This window comes from Pyrgilauda ruficollis, unplaced genomic scaffold, assembly GCF_017590135.1.
Source record: "Pyrgilauda ruficollis isolate IOZ18807 unplaced genomic scaffold, ASM1759013v1 scaffold296, whole genome shotgun sequence".
In the NCBI taxonomy this organism is placed as follows: Eukaryota; Metazoa; Chordata; class Aves; order Passeriformes; family Passeridae; genus Pyrgilauda; species Pyrgilauda ruficollis.
In genome coordinates this window covers 2,989-12,770 of record NW_024524333.1, presented here as the reverse complement: position 1 = coordinate 12,770, position 9,782 = coordinate 2,989, and the positions used below count along the sequence as shown (strand labels likewise).

At 62.2% G+C, this 9,782-nt stretch overlaps 1 protein-coding gene across 1 annotated transcript in view; it reads left to right on the top strand.

The window, feature by feature from the left end:
• LRP1 (LDL receptor related protein 1) overlaps positions 1 to 9,569 on the top strand; it is a gene marked incomplete at its 3' end in the record, with an annotated part of 88,779 nt that extends 79,210 nt beyond the window's left edge. The window contains exons 70-89 of the mRNA XM_041472679.1: positions 914 to 1,020; positions 1,153 to 1,285; positions 2,026 to 2,145; positions 2,562 to 2,684; positions 2,936 to 3,079; positions 3,159 to 3,293; positions 3,485 to 3,604; positions 3,937 to 4,208; positions 4,300 to 4,478; positions 4,693 to 4,799; positions 5,000 to 5,116; positions 5,199 to 5,375; positions 5,852 to 5,992; positions 6,094 to 6,267; positions 6,344 to 6,505; positions 7,497 to 7,671; positions 8,012 to 8,116; positions 8,301 to 8,365; positions 9,191 to 9,278; positions 9,389 to 9,569. Coding sequence (XP_041328613.1) covers positions 914 to 1,020; positions 1,153 to 1,285; positions 2,026 to 2,145; positions 2,562 to 2,684; positions 2,936 to 3,079; positions 3,159 to 3,293; positions 3,485 to 3,604; positions 3,937 to 4,208; positions 4,300 to 4,478; positions 4,693 to 4,799; positions 5,000 to 5,116; positions 5,199 to 5,375; positions 5,852 to 5,992; positions 6,094 to 6,267; positions 6,344 to 6,505; positions 7,497 to 7,671; positions 8,012 to 8,116; positions 8,301 to 8,365; positions 9,191 to 9,278; positions 9,389 to 9,569 — 2,825 coding nt within the window. The remainder of the gene's footprint in view (positions 1 to 913; positions 1,021 to 1,152; positions 1,286 to 2,025; positions 2,146 to 2,561; positions 2,685 to 2,935; positions 3,080 to 3,158; positions 3,294 to 3,484; positions 3,605 to 3,936; positions 4,209 to 4,299; positions 4,479 to 4,692; positions 4,800 to 4,999; positions 5,117 to 5,198; positions 5,376 to 5,851; positions 5,993 to 6,093; positions 6,268 to 6,343; positions 6,506 to 7,496; positions 7,672 to 8,011; positions 8,117 to 8,300; positions 8,366 to 9,190; positions 9,279 to 9,388) is intronic.
• Between the last annotated feature and the right edge of the window lie 213 nt (positions 9,570 to 9,782).

The following is a 9,782-nucleotide window of genomic DNA, read 5'->3' as shown; positions in this document are numbered from 1 at the left end:
GATTTCCCGTCGTGTTTTTTAGTTTGTTTCATTTCCCTTCATCTTATGTTTTCCACAATTTTCTTACTGTCGTTATGGGGCGCTCAGAGGTAGGTTCCTGCCAAAATCTTTTAATTCCATGTTACAGTCTCTCTAAAACCAATGAAGACAATAATTTCTAGGTGAGGGCAGAGGGGTCGGGACTGGACAATCCAGGTGGATTTACTGAACATCAGCAGCAGCATCTCCCTCCACGGAGCCACAGCTGGGGAGGGTCTGACCCTGCTGCTCTGCAGGGCCCGTGCATGGCTTGGACTTGGCTCCAAAACCCATCCCTACCGTGCCTCTCCCTGCTCCTCCTGGACACCCCTTGTTCCTCTCTTCCCCCACAATCCTGTGCCATGACCAGAGGGTCTCTGTGCCCCAATACCCCGGGGCCGTGGGGAGGGGAAGGGTCCCAAGAGCCATCTCAGGTTGGTGGCTGTGCCATGTGCCATCCTCCTGGATTTGGCACTGGCTGTGCCAGTGAGCTGTGAGCTGTGTACATGTCCCCATGCCCTGTGAGGGGGAACAGGGATGAGGCTCTGCCAGGGCACTGCTGCAGTTCCTCCTGCCTGGGGGGCAGCTGGGGTGGGCAGCACTGGGGCTGGTGCTGCCCTGTGGAGAGTGAGTGACCTGTTCCCTGGGGGACAGCCAGGCTTTGAGGCCACAGTGTCCCCCAAAACCCTCACAGGGAGTGGGATGGGAAGGGGCTGGGAGGTGGTGCCAGCTGTGCCCCTCTGGCAGCTCCACAGCTCTGCCTGCACCCCCTGTCCCCAGTGCCACCCGCCGTGTGTGCGTGTCACCCTGTGCCCCCCCAGCTGCTGGCCAGTGACACCCCCTGCCCTCACAGGCTGTCCCCACGCTCAGGGCACACTCTGTGTTCTGTCCCCAGCGCCCCGGCCCTGCTCTGAGAGCGAGTTCTCGTGTGCCAACGGCCGCTGCATCGCGGGCAGGTGGAAATGTGACGGGGACCACGACTGCGCCGACGGCTCCGACGAGGTACGAGCAGCATGGGGACACATCCCCCCTCTGCCCCTGCCCTAGGGCTCAGAGCCTGGCTGTGGCAACAGAGCAGGGGCCTGCCGTGGCCACCCTGTCCTCGCTGAGCGTGTCCCTGCCTGTCCCTTGCAGAAAGACTGCACGCCCCGCTGCGAGTTTGACCAGTTCAAGTGCAAGAACGGGCACTGCATCCCCATGCGCTGGCGCTGCGACGCCGACGCCGACTGCATGGATGGCAGCGACGAGGAGAACTGTGGCACAGGGGGTAATGGCAGAGCTGTGTGTCCTCCTGGGCTGCTTGTGTCCCCCCCATCCCTGCCCTGGTGTCATTGTGTCACCACTGAGGGTGGGAGCGCTCCCCTGTGTGTGTGTCCCCCTCTCTCTGCCCCACTCTGGAGCGTGCACAGACATGGAAACCCCCCAGCCCTGGAGACCCCCTGTGCGTGCTGGAAATTGGAATTGCAGCCCCACGCTGGGGTTTTGGCAGCAGGGCTGCACGAGCTGACATGTCCCCTCTTGCACTGATGTGTCCTCTTGCACTGACGTGTCCCCTCTTGCATTGTCATGTCCCTGCTTGCAGTGACATGTCCCCTCTTGCACTGATATGTCCCCTCTTGCATTGTCATGTCCCCTCTTGCAGTGACATGTCCCCTCTTGCACTGATATGTCCCCTCTTGCACTGACGTGTCCCCTCTTGCATTGTCATGTCCCTGCTTGCAGTGACATGTCCCCTCTTGCACTGATATGTCCCCTCTTGCATTGTCATGTCCCCTCTTGCAGTGACATGTCCCCTTTTGCACTGATATGTCCCCTCTTGCACTGACATGTCCCCTCTTGCAGTGACATGTCCCCTCTTGCAGTGACATGTCCCCTCTTGCAGTGACGTGTCCCCCCTTGCAGTGACATGTCCCCCCTTGCACTGACGTGTCCCCTCTTGCAGTGACATGTCTCTTGCACTGTTGTGTCCCCTCTTGCACTGACATGTCCCCCCTTGCACTGTCACAGTCCGCACGTGTCCCCTGGACGAGTTCCAGTGCAACAACACCCTGTGCAAGCCCCTGGCCTGGAAGTGTGACGGGGAGGACGATTGTGGGGACAACTCGGACGAGAATCCCGAGGAGTGCTGTGAGTGACACTGCCTCTGCCCCAAGCCCTCCCATAGCCCAGGATGGGGGGACAGTCCCTGAGCACCACTGTGGGGACCTGAGGGTCTGGGGGGGACTTCTGGCAGCTCCTCTTGGGGGTGGCCGGTGGGGGTGAGGGGCTGGAGGTGACTCTGACTGAGGGACAGGAGTTGCAGAGGGGCTGGTGGTGGGGAGGGGGCTGGGGGGGCCGGGGCTGGGCGAGGAGAGGGCTCACAGCAGCCGGGCGATTGTCTTTGCTTCAGTCTCTTTGCTTCAGCCTCCGGAGCCCGCTCGCCCGCGTGGGACAGCCCTCCCTGGAGAGCGGGCAGAGGCCGAGCAGCAGCTCGTGACATGTGTGACAGCCTGGCTACGGCGTCTCCTTTCACCGTCACCGTTTGTTTCTGTTTGCTGGTGCAGTGAAATTCCAGTGTCCCCCCAACAGACCGTTCCGCTGCAAGAACGACCGGGTATGTCTGTGGATCGGTCGACAGTGCGACGGCATTGACAACTGTGGAGATAACACGGATGAGAAGGACTGCGGTGAGTGGGGCTGCCCGTGGGCACAGCCCTGAGCCTGCCTGGCCGAGGTGCCTGCGTGGTCACTGTGGCCCTTGGGATGGTCCTCCCAGAGCCCAGGGTTCAGCCCAGGTGTTGGGGTTGGCTTTGCCCAGTTTTTCCTCCCAAAATCAGGGTGTGGATGCGGGGTCTCAAGTCCCTGCCTGCTCCCAGAGGGTCTCGTGGGGATGGGTGCCCAGGACATGGGGGTCACAGCTGCTGCCCCTCACCCGCAGAGTCACCCACGGCCAAGCCCAAGAGCTGCAGCCAGGACAAGAACGAGTTCCTGTGTGGGAACAAGAAGTGCATCAGCGCCAACCTCCGCTGCAACTTCTTCGATGACTGTGGAGATGGCTCCGATGAGGAATCCTGCTCCCATGGTGGGTGGGGAGCCAGGGGCCTGGTGGGGGCTGGGGGGAACTCGCTGTGACACGCGTGTGACGGCGTGTCCCACCGCAGAGCACAAGTCATACGACTGCACCACCAACACCACCATGTGTGGGGACGAGGCCCACTGCGTCCAGTCCCAGTCCACCTCGTACTGCACCTGCCGCAGAGGCTTCCAGAAGGTGCCGGACAAGAACTTTTGCCAAGGTACTTCCCACTGCTGCTGGAGGGGGCTCGGGATCAGGCTCTGGGATCTGGCATTGGGTTTTGCCAGTGAGATGTGATTTCGCAGCTGGGATGCGGCTGTGGTGGCAGGAATGGTGTCCTTGGTGCAGAGTTGGGGTCTGTGGGGGCAGCCTTTGGTGGGAGATCCCCTGATCCTATCTCCCACTGCCCAGACATCAACGAGTGCCTGCGCTTCGGGACCTGCTCCCAGCTCTGCAACAACACCAAGGGCTCCCACGTCTGCAGCTGTGCCAAGAACTTCATGAAGACGGACAACATGTGCAAGGCAGAAGGTCAGAAGGGAACAGGGACCCACATGGGTTCTGTGTGTGCCCAGAACCCCCCCCCAGAGCTTCTTTGCTCTTCCCTCCAACCCCCTGCAGCTCTGCCCACCCTTCTGGTACCGCTGGTGCCGTCAGTGTGTCCATCCCCAGCAGAGTGAGCCCCAAGGCGATGACGAGCTCCCAGTGACTCTGTCCCTGTCCCACCAGAGAGCTGGGCTGAGCCCCCGTTCCTGGCTGAGCCCCCGTTCCTGGCTGAGTCCCCAGTGCTGGCTGAGCCCCTGTTCCCAGTGCAGCCCATGCCAACCTCTCTTCCTCCTCCTCCTCCTCCTCCTCCCCTGCAGGCTCCGAGCACCAGATCCTCTACATCGCGGATGACAACAAGATCAGGAGCATGTACCCCTTCAACCCCAACTCGGCCTACGAGCCAGCCTTCCAGGGCGATGAAAACGTGCGCATCGACGCCATGGACATCTACGTCAAGGGCAACAAGATCTACTGGACCAACTGGCACACGGGCAGGATCTCGTACCGGGAGCTGCCCGCCTCCTCCTCCGCCTCCACCGCCTCCAACCGCAACCGGCGCCAGATCGACGGCGGCGTCACCCACCTGAACGTGAGCGAGCTCTGCCGGGGCACGGCAGGAGCGACGGGGATGGGCTGCTGGTTTCATCCCCTCTCACCTGTCCCCGCTCTGCCCCGCGCAGATCTCAGGGCTGAAGATGCCGCGGGGAATCGCCATCGATTGGGTGGCTGGGAACATCTACTGGACGGACTCGGGGCGGGACGTCATCGAGGTGGCGCAGATGAAGGGAGAGAACCGCAAGACGCTGATTTCGGGGATGATCGATGAGCCCCACGCCATCGTGGTTGATCCACTACGGGGGTGAGGGACTTCCCATCCCTCTGCCCAGCCCTCACCACACTCCCCTCATCACAAGCCCACCCATGTGTCCCAGTGTCACTCTGTGTGTCTTCTTGAGTTGCCCCAGAGTTGCCTGGTGACTCCAGGATGCCATGGGGATAGTGTGGGAGGGTTTCTCCTCCCTGGTCAGTGGGCTGTCCTGTTCCTCTGGAATGACCTGCCTTTGTCCTTACAGAACAATGTACTGGTCAGACTGGGGCAATCACCCCAAGATCGAGACAGCTGCCATGGATGGGACGCTGCGGGAGACCCTGGTGCAGGACAACATCCAGTGGCCAACAGGTAAGAGAGACAGGTGACAGGAGGGGGACAAAAGCCACGATGGGGACACGTTCAACCATTTGTGTTGGGAGGGTTGTTCTGGGGGCTCGTAGCCCCATGGCAGAAGGGCGTAGGGCCAGTGGGGGTGCTGCTCTGTGGGTCAGTTGGTCAGGAAGGGCTTGGGGTGGCCTGGGGGCTCACTGGGGGCTGTGTCCCCTCAGGCCTGGCTGTGGACTACCACAACGAGAGGCTGTACTGGGCTGATGCCAAGCTCTCCGTCATCGGCAGCATCCGGCTCAACGGCACCGACCCCGTGGTGGCCATCGACAACAAGAAGGGTAAGGGGTGTCCCTTGGCGGTCCCTGGCCTCAGACCTTCCCCAAATCCCTGCCTCCACATGTCCCCTCCTGGCTTTCTCAGGGCTGAGTCACCCGTTCAGCATCGACATCTTTGAGGACTACATCTACGGCGTCACCTACATCAACAACCGCATCTTCAAGATTCACAAGTTCGGGCACAAGCCTGTCACCAACCTGACATCCGGCCTCAACCACGCCACCGACGTCGTGCTCTACCACCAGTACAAGCAGCCAGAGGGTGTGTGAGGGCTCGGGACCCCCACCCTTCTCCTGGGGTGGTAGGGAGGTGCCAGGGACTGATACCTGATGTGAGGTGCCAGAGGGTGAGGGGGGTGTTGGGAAGAGGGGACTGAGACCCCCAGCTCCCTGCCTGAAGTGGGGGTGTCTGGGTGGGCAAAGCAGGGGGTTGCTGAGGTGGGTTGGGGGAGTCCAGCTGGTCAGGTGGCGACCTCAGGGCACGGGAGGGACAGCACAGGGTTGTGGGGGGGAGTTGACAACTGTGGAGATAACACAGATGAGGAGGACTGCGGTGAGTGGGGCTGCCCGCGGGCACAGCCCCGAGCCTGCCTGGCCAAGGTGCCTGCGTGGTCACTGTGGCCCTTGGGATGCTCCAGGGTTCAGCCCAGGGGAGCATCCTAGAGGTGCTGTGGAGCAAGAAGGGCTGTGAGTTCACCGCCGTGCTGTCCTCACCATCTGTGCCCTCTCCTCCCGCAGTGACCAACCCTTGTGACCGCAAGAAGTGCGAGTGGCTCTGCCTGCTCAGCCCCAGCGGCCCCGTGTGCACCTGCCCCAACGGCAAGCGCCTGGACAACGGCACCTGCGTGGTCGTCCCCTCGCCCACCGTCTCCCCCGTCGGTAGGTGACACGGGAGGAGGACAGCGTGAGGATGAGGAGGGAGCTTGGCTCCCGCCAGCGCACTCCTGCTCACTTCCGCGCCCTCCACGCCTCCCTCGCAGTGCCCACCAGCGACACGTGTGACCTGGTGTGCCTGAACGGCGGCAGCTGCTTCCTCAACGCCCGCAAGCAGGCCAAGTGCCGCTGCCAGCCGCGCTACAACGGGGACAAGTGCCAGATCGACCAGTGCTGGGACTACTGCCAGAACGGCGGCACCTGCGCTGCCTCCCCCTCAGGTGAGCCACGGGCATCGCGGACAGACGGACAGGCAGACAGACGGGCGGGCGCGGAGCTAACGGGTTTTATCCCCAGGAATGCCGACCTGCCGCTGCCCCACCGGCTTCACCGGGCCCCGGTGCAACCAGCAGGTGTGCACGGACTACTGCCAGCACAACGGCAGCTGCACCGTCAACCAGGGCAACCAGCCCACCTGCCGCTGCCTGCCCACCTTCATCGGGGACCGCTGCCAGTACCGTGAGTGCCAGCTGCTGTGCCACGGGCTGGGGACAGCGGTGGGGGACTAGGGAGGGGGGTGTTCCTTACCTGGGGATGAGTGGGGACAGCAGTGGGGGTGTTAAAAGGGTGGGTGTCACTCACCTGGGGATGTCTGGGGACAGCAGTGGGGACGTTAAAAGGATGGGTGTTTGTCACCTAGGGATGTCTGGGGACAGCAGTTGGGATGTTAAAAGGATGGGTGTCACTCACCTGTCTGGGGACAGCAGTGGGGGTGTTAAAAGGGTGGGTGTCACTCACCTGGGGATGTCTGGGGACAGCAGTGGGGGTATCAGGAAGAGGGGTGTCACTCACCTGGGGATGTCTGGGGACAACAATGGGGACATTAAAAAGATGGGTGTCACTCATTTGGGGACGTCTGGGGACAGCAGTGGGGGATGGTGGAAAGATAAGTGTCCCTCACTTGTCTGGGCACAGCTGTGGGAGAACCAGGAGGATGGTTGTCACTCACCTGGGGACATCTGGGGACAGCAGCGGGGGTATCAGGAGGATGGGTGTCACTCACTTAGGGATATCTGGGGACAGCAGTGGGGTCGTTAAAAGGATGGGTGTCCCTCACCTGTCTGGGGACAGCAGTGGGAGCATTGGGAGGATGGGTGTTTGTCACCTGGGGATGTCTGGGGACAGCAGTGTGGGGTCAGCAGGGTGGGTGTCCCTCACCTGGAGAAGCCTGGGAGGAGATCTCTGGGGTCAGTGCTCGAGTGTTGGGCTCCCAGCCCTCTTTTGTGTTTTTCCCACCCTCTGTGTCCCCTTTGAGGACAGCATCAGGGGTTGGGCTCCCACGTCCTCCTCTTTTGGGGGAATCCCTGGGAACAGCACCCCTGGGATTGCATTTCCAGGTCCCCCTCTTTGCTGGGATGCTTTGTGGGGCGGGGTGGTGCTCTGTGGTGGACTGGGGCCACCAGCTGCCCTCTGGAGGGGCTGCCCACCCAGACCCCCTTGTCCCCCACAGGGCAGTGCTTCGACTATTGTGAGAATGACGGCGTGTGCCAGATGACAGCCAGCGGTGCCAAGCAGTGCCGCTGCCCCCCTCAGTTTGAGGGTGCCCAGTGCCAGGAGAACAAGTGCTCCCGGTGCCAGGAGGGCAAGTGCAGCATCAACAAGCAGAGCGGGGAGGTCTCCTGCATGTAGGTGATGGGAATGTCGAGCTGGAGGGAGGAAAAGGGGTGGTGGGCACAGGGACCCCAGAGAAAACCTGTCCCGCTGTGGCAGGGTCAGCCACAGCTAGATCAGGAATTCAGGGCAGATAAATCTGGGGGGCCTGGTGGTCCTGGGAGGAGGAGGAGGAGGAGGTGGATGTGTCTCAGTGCCTCCCCAGAGCCCATCCTGGTGTCCCAGCCATGAGCCGTGCGGGTGGGATGAGCCAACAGCCGAGTCCTGAGGGGCTGGGGGGAGCACACAACACCCGGGGTGGGGGGCTCAGGGCAGCTGGGGGTACCCATGGGGCTGATCCTCTGTGCCCCCCAGCTGCCCTGATGGGAAGATAGCACCGAGCTGCCTGACCTGTGACAATTACTGCCTGCACGGCGGGACCTGCTCCATCAGCGAGAAGACCCAGCTGCCCGAGTGCCTGTAAGAGAGGAGGGGGCCGGCAGGGGGGCNCAGGCGGGCTGTTTGCCCCCCGAGACGTCACTGACACACCCCGATCTGTGTGCCCCCCGCCCCACCCTGACCCCAGGCCTGTGCCCAGCCGTCCCTCCCTCCCTCCCTGCATGGCCCTGCCCCGCTAATCCCGGTGCTCTCCCTGCCCTCCCAGGTGTCCCTCGGGAATGTCGGGCACGCGCTGCGAGGAGTTCATCGTGGGCGAGCAGCAGAGCAGCCGTAAGTGGGGGGCACTGGGTGACCCCCCCCTTCCATGCCACACCCAGGGGGTTTGTTGGGGGGCAGGTTAATCTGGGGGCAGTGTGAGACCCCCCCTTCCATGCCACACCACACCCAGGGGGTTTGTTGGGCAGTTTATTGGTGGGCAGGTTAAGTGGAGTGCAGTGTGTGACCCCCTCTTTCCATGCCATGCCACACCCAGGGGGTTTGTTGGGGGGCAGATTAATTTGGGGGCACTGTGTGACCCCCGCTTCCATGCCACACCACACCCAGGGGGGTTGTTGGGGGGCAGGTTAAGTGGGGGGCACTGTGTGACCCCCCTTCCATGCCATGCCACACCCAGGGGTTTTTTTGGGCAGTTTGTTGGTGGGCAGGTTAAGTGGAGTGCACTGTGTGACCCCCTCTTTCCATGCCATGCCACACCCAGGGGGGTTGTTGGGGGGCAGGTTAATTTGGGGGCAGCGTGTGACCCCCGCTTCCATGCCACGCCACACCCAGGGTTTTTTTGGGCAGTTTGTTGGTGGGCAGTTTGTTGGAGGGCAGTGTGTGACCCCCCTTCCATTCCACACCACACTGAGGGGTTTTTTTGGGCAGTTTGTTGGTGGGCAGTTTGTTGGTGGGCAGTTTTTTGGGGGGCAGAGTGTGACCCCTCCCATGCCATGCCTCACCCAGGGGGTTTGTTATCCAGAGCTGCCCCTGAGCGACTCCTGAACCCCATTCTGTGGTGGGAAAGGGGGGACAGGGCCAGCCCAGGCTGCCCCTTTTGGGCAGTGTCCCCCCCACCCCCACTCAGGCTCTGAGTGTTCCCGTGCCTTCCTCCCGCAGGAACGGCCTCCATCGTCATCCCCATCCTGCTGCTCCTCATCCTCCTCACCGTGGTGGCTTTTGTCTGGTACAAATGGAGAATTAAAGGGTGAGTCTGGTGGCCTGGAGAGGGCAAGGAGCTGGCTGTGAAAGCCTCGAGGGTGGGGGGACAGCCGGGGGGGTGTCACTGGCACTGAGCCTCTGCCTCCCCCACCTCAGTGCCAAGGGCTTCCAGCACCAGCGGATGACCAACGGTGCCATGAACGTGGAAATTGGGAACCCCACCTACAAAATGTACGAGGGGGAGCCCGATGACGACGTGGGGGAGCTGCTGGATGCTGACTTTGCCCTGGACCCCGACAAGGTGAGGGGCTGGCAGCTCTGCAGGGTCCTGCCCAAAGTGGGAGGTGCTGGGGTGGGGGGCACATTGCTGGGCCCTGTGTGCAGCAGCCCTGGGGGGCTCTGAGGGTCTTTGGGGCTGATGGGTCCCTGAGGGTCTCACAGGGTCCCTGAGGGTCTCAAAGGCTTCAGGGCTTTGGGGCTGTTGGGTCTCTGAGGGTCTCAAAGGCTTCAGGGCTGGGAGCTCTGAGAAGCTGCAAAGGTTTTGAGGGAT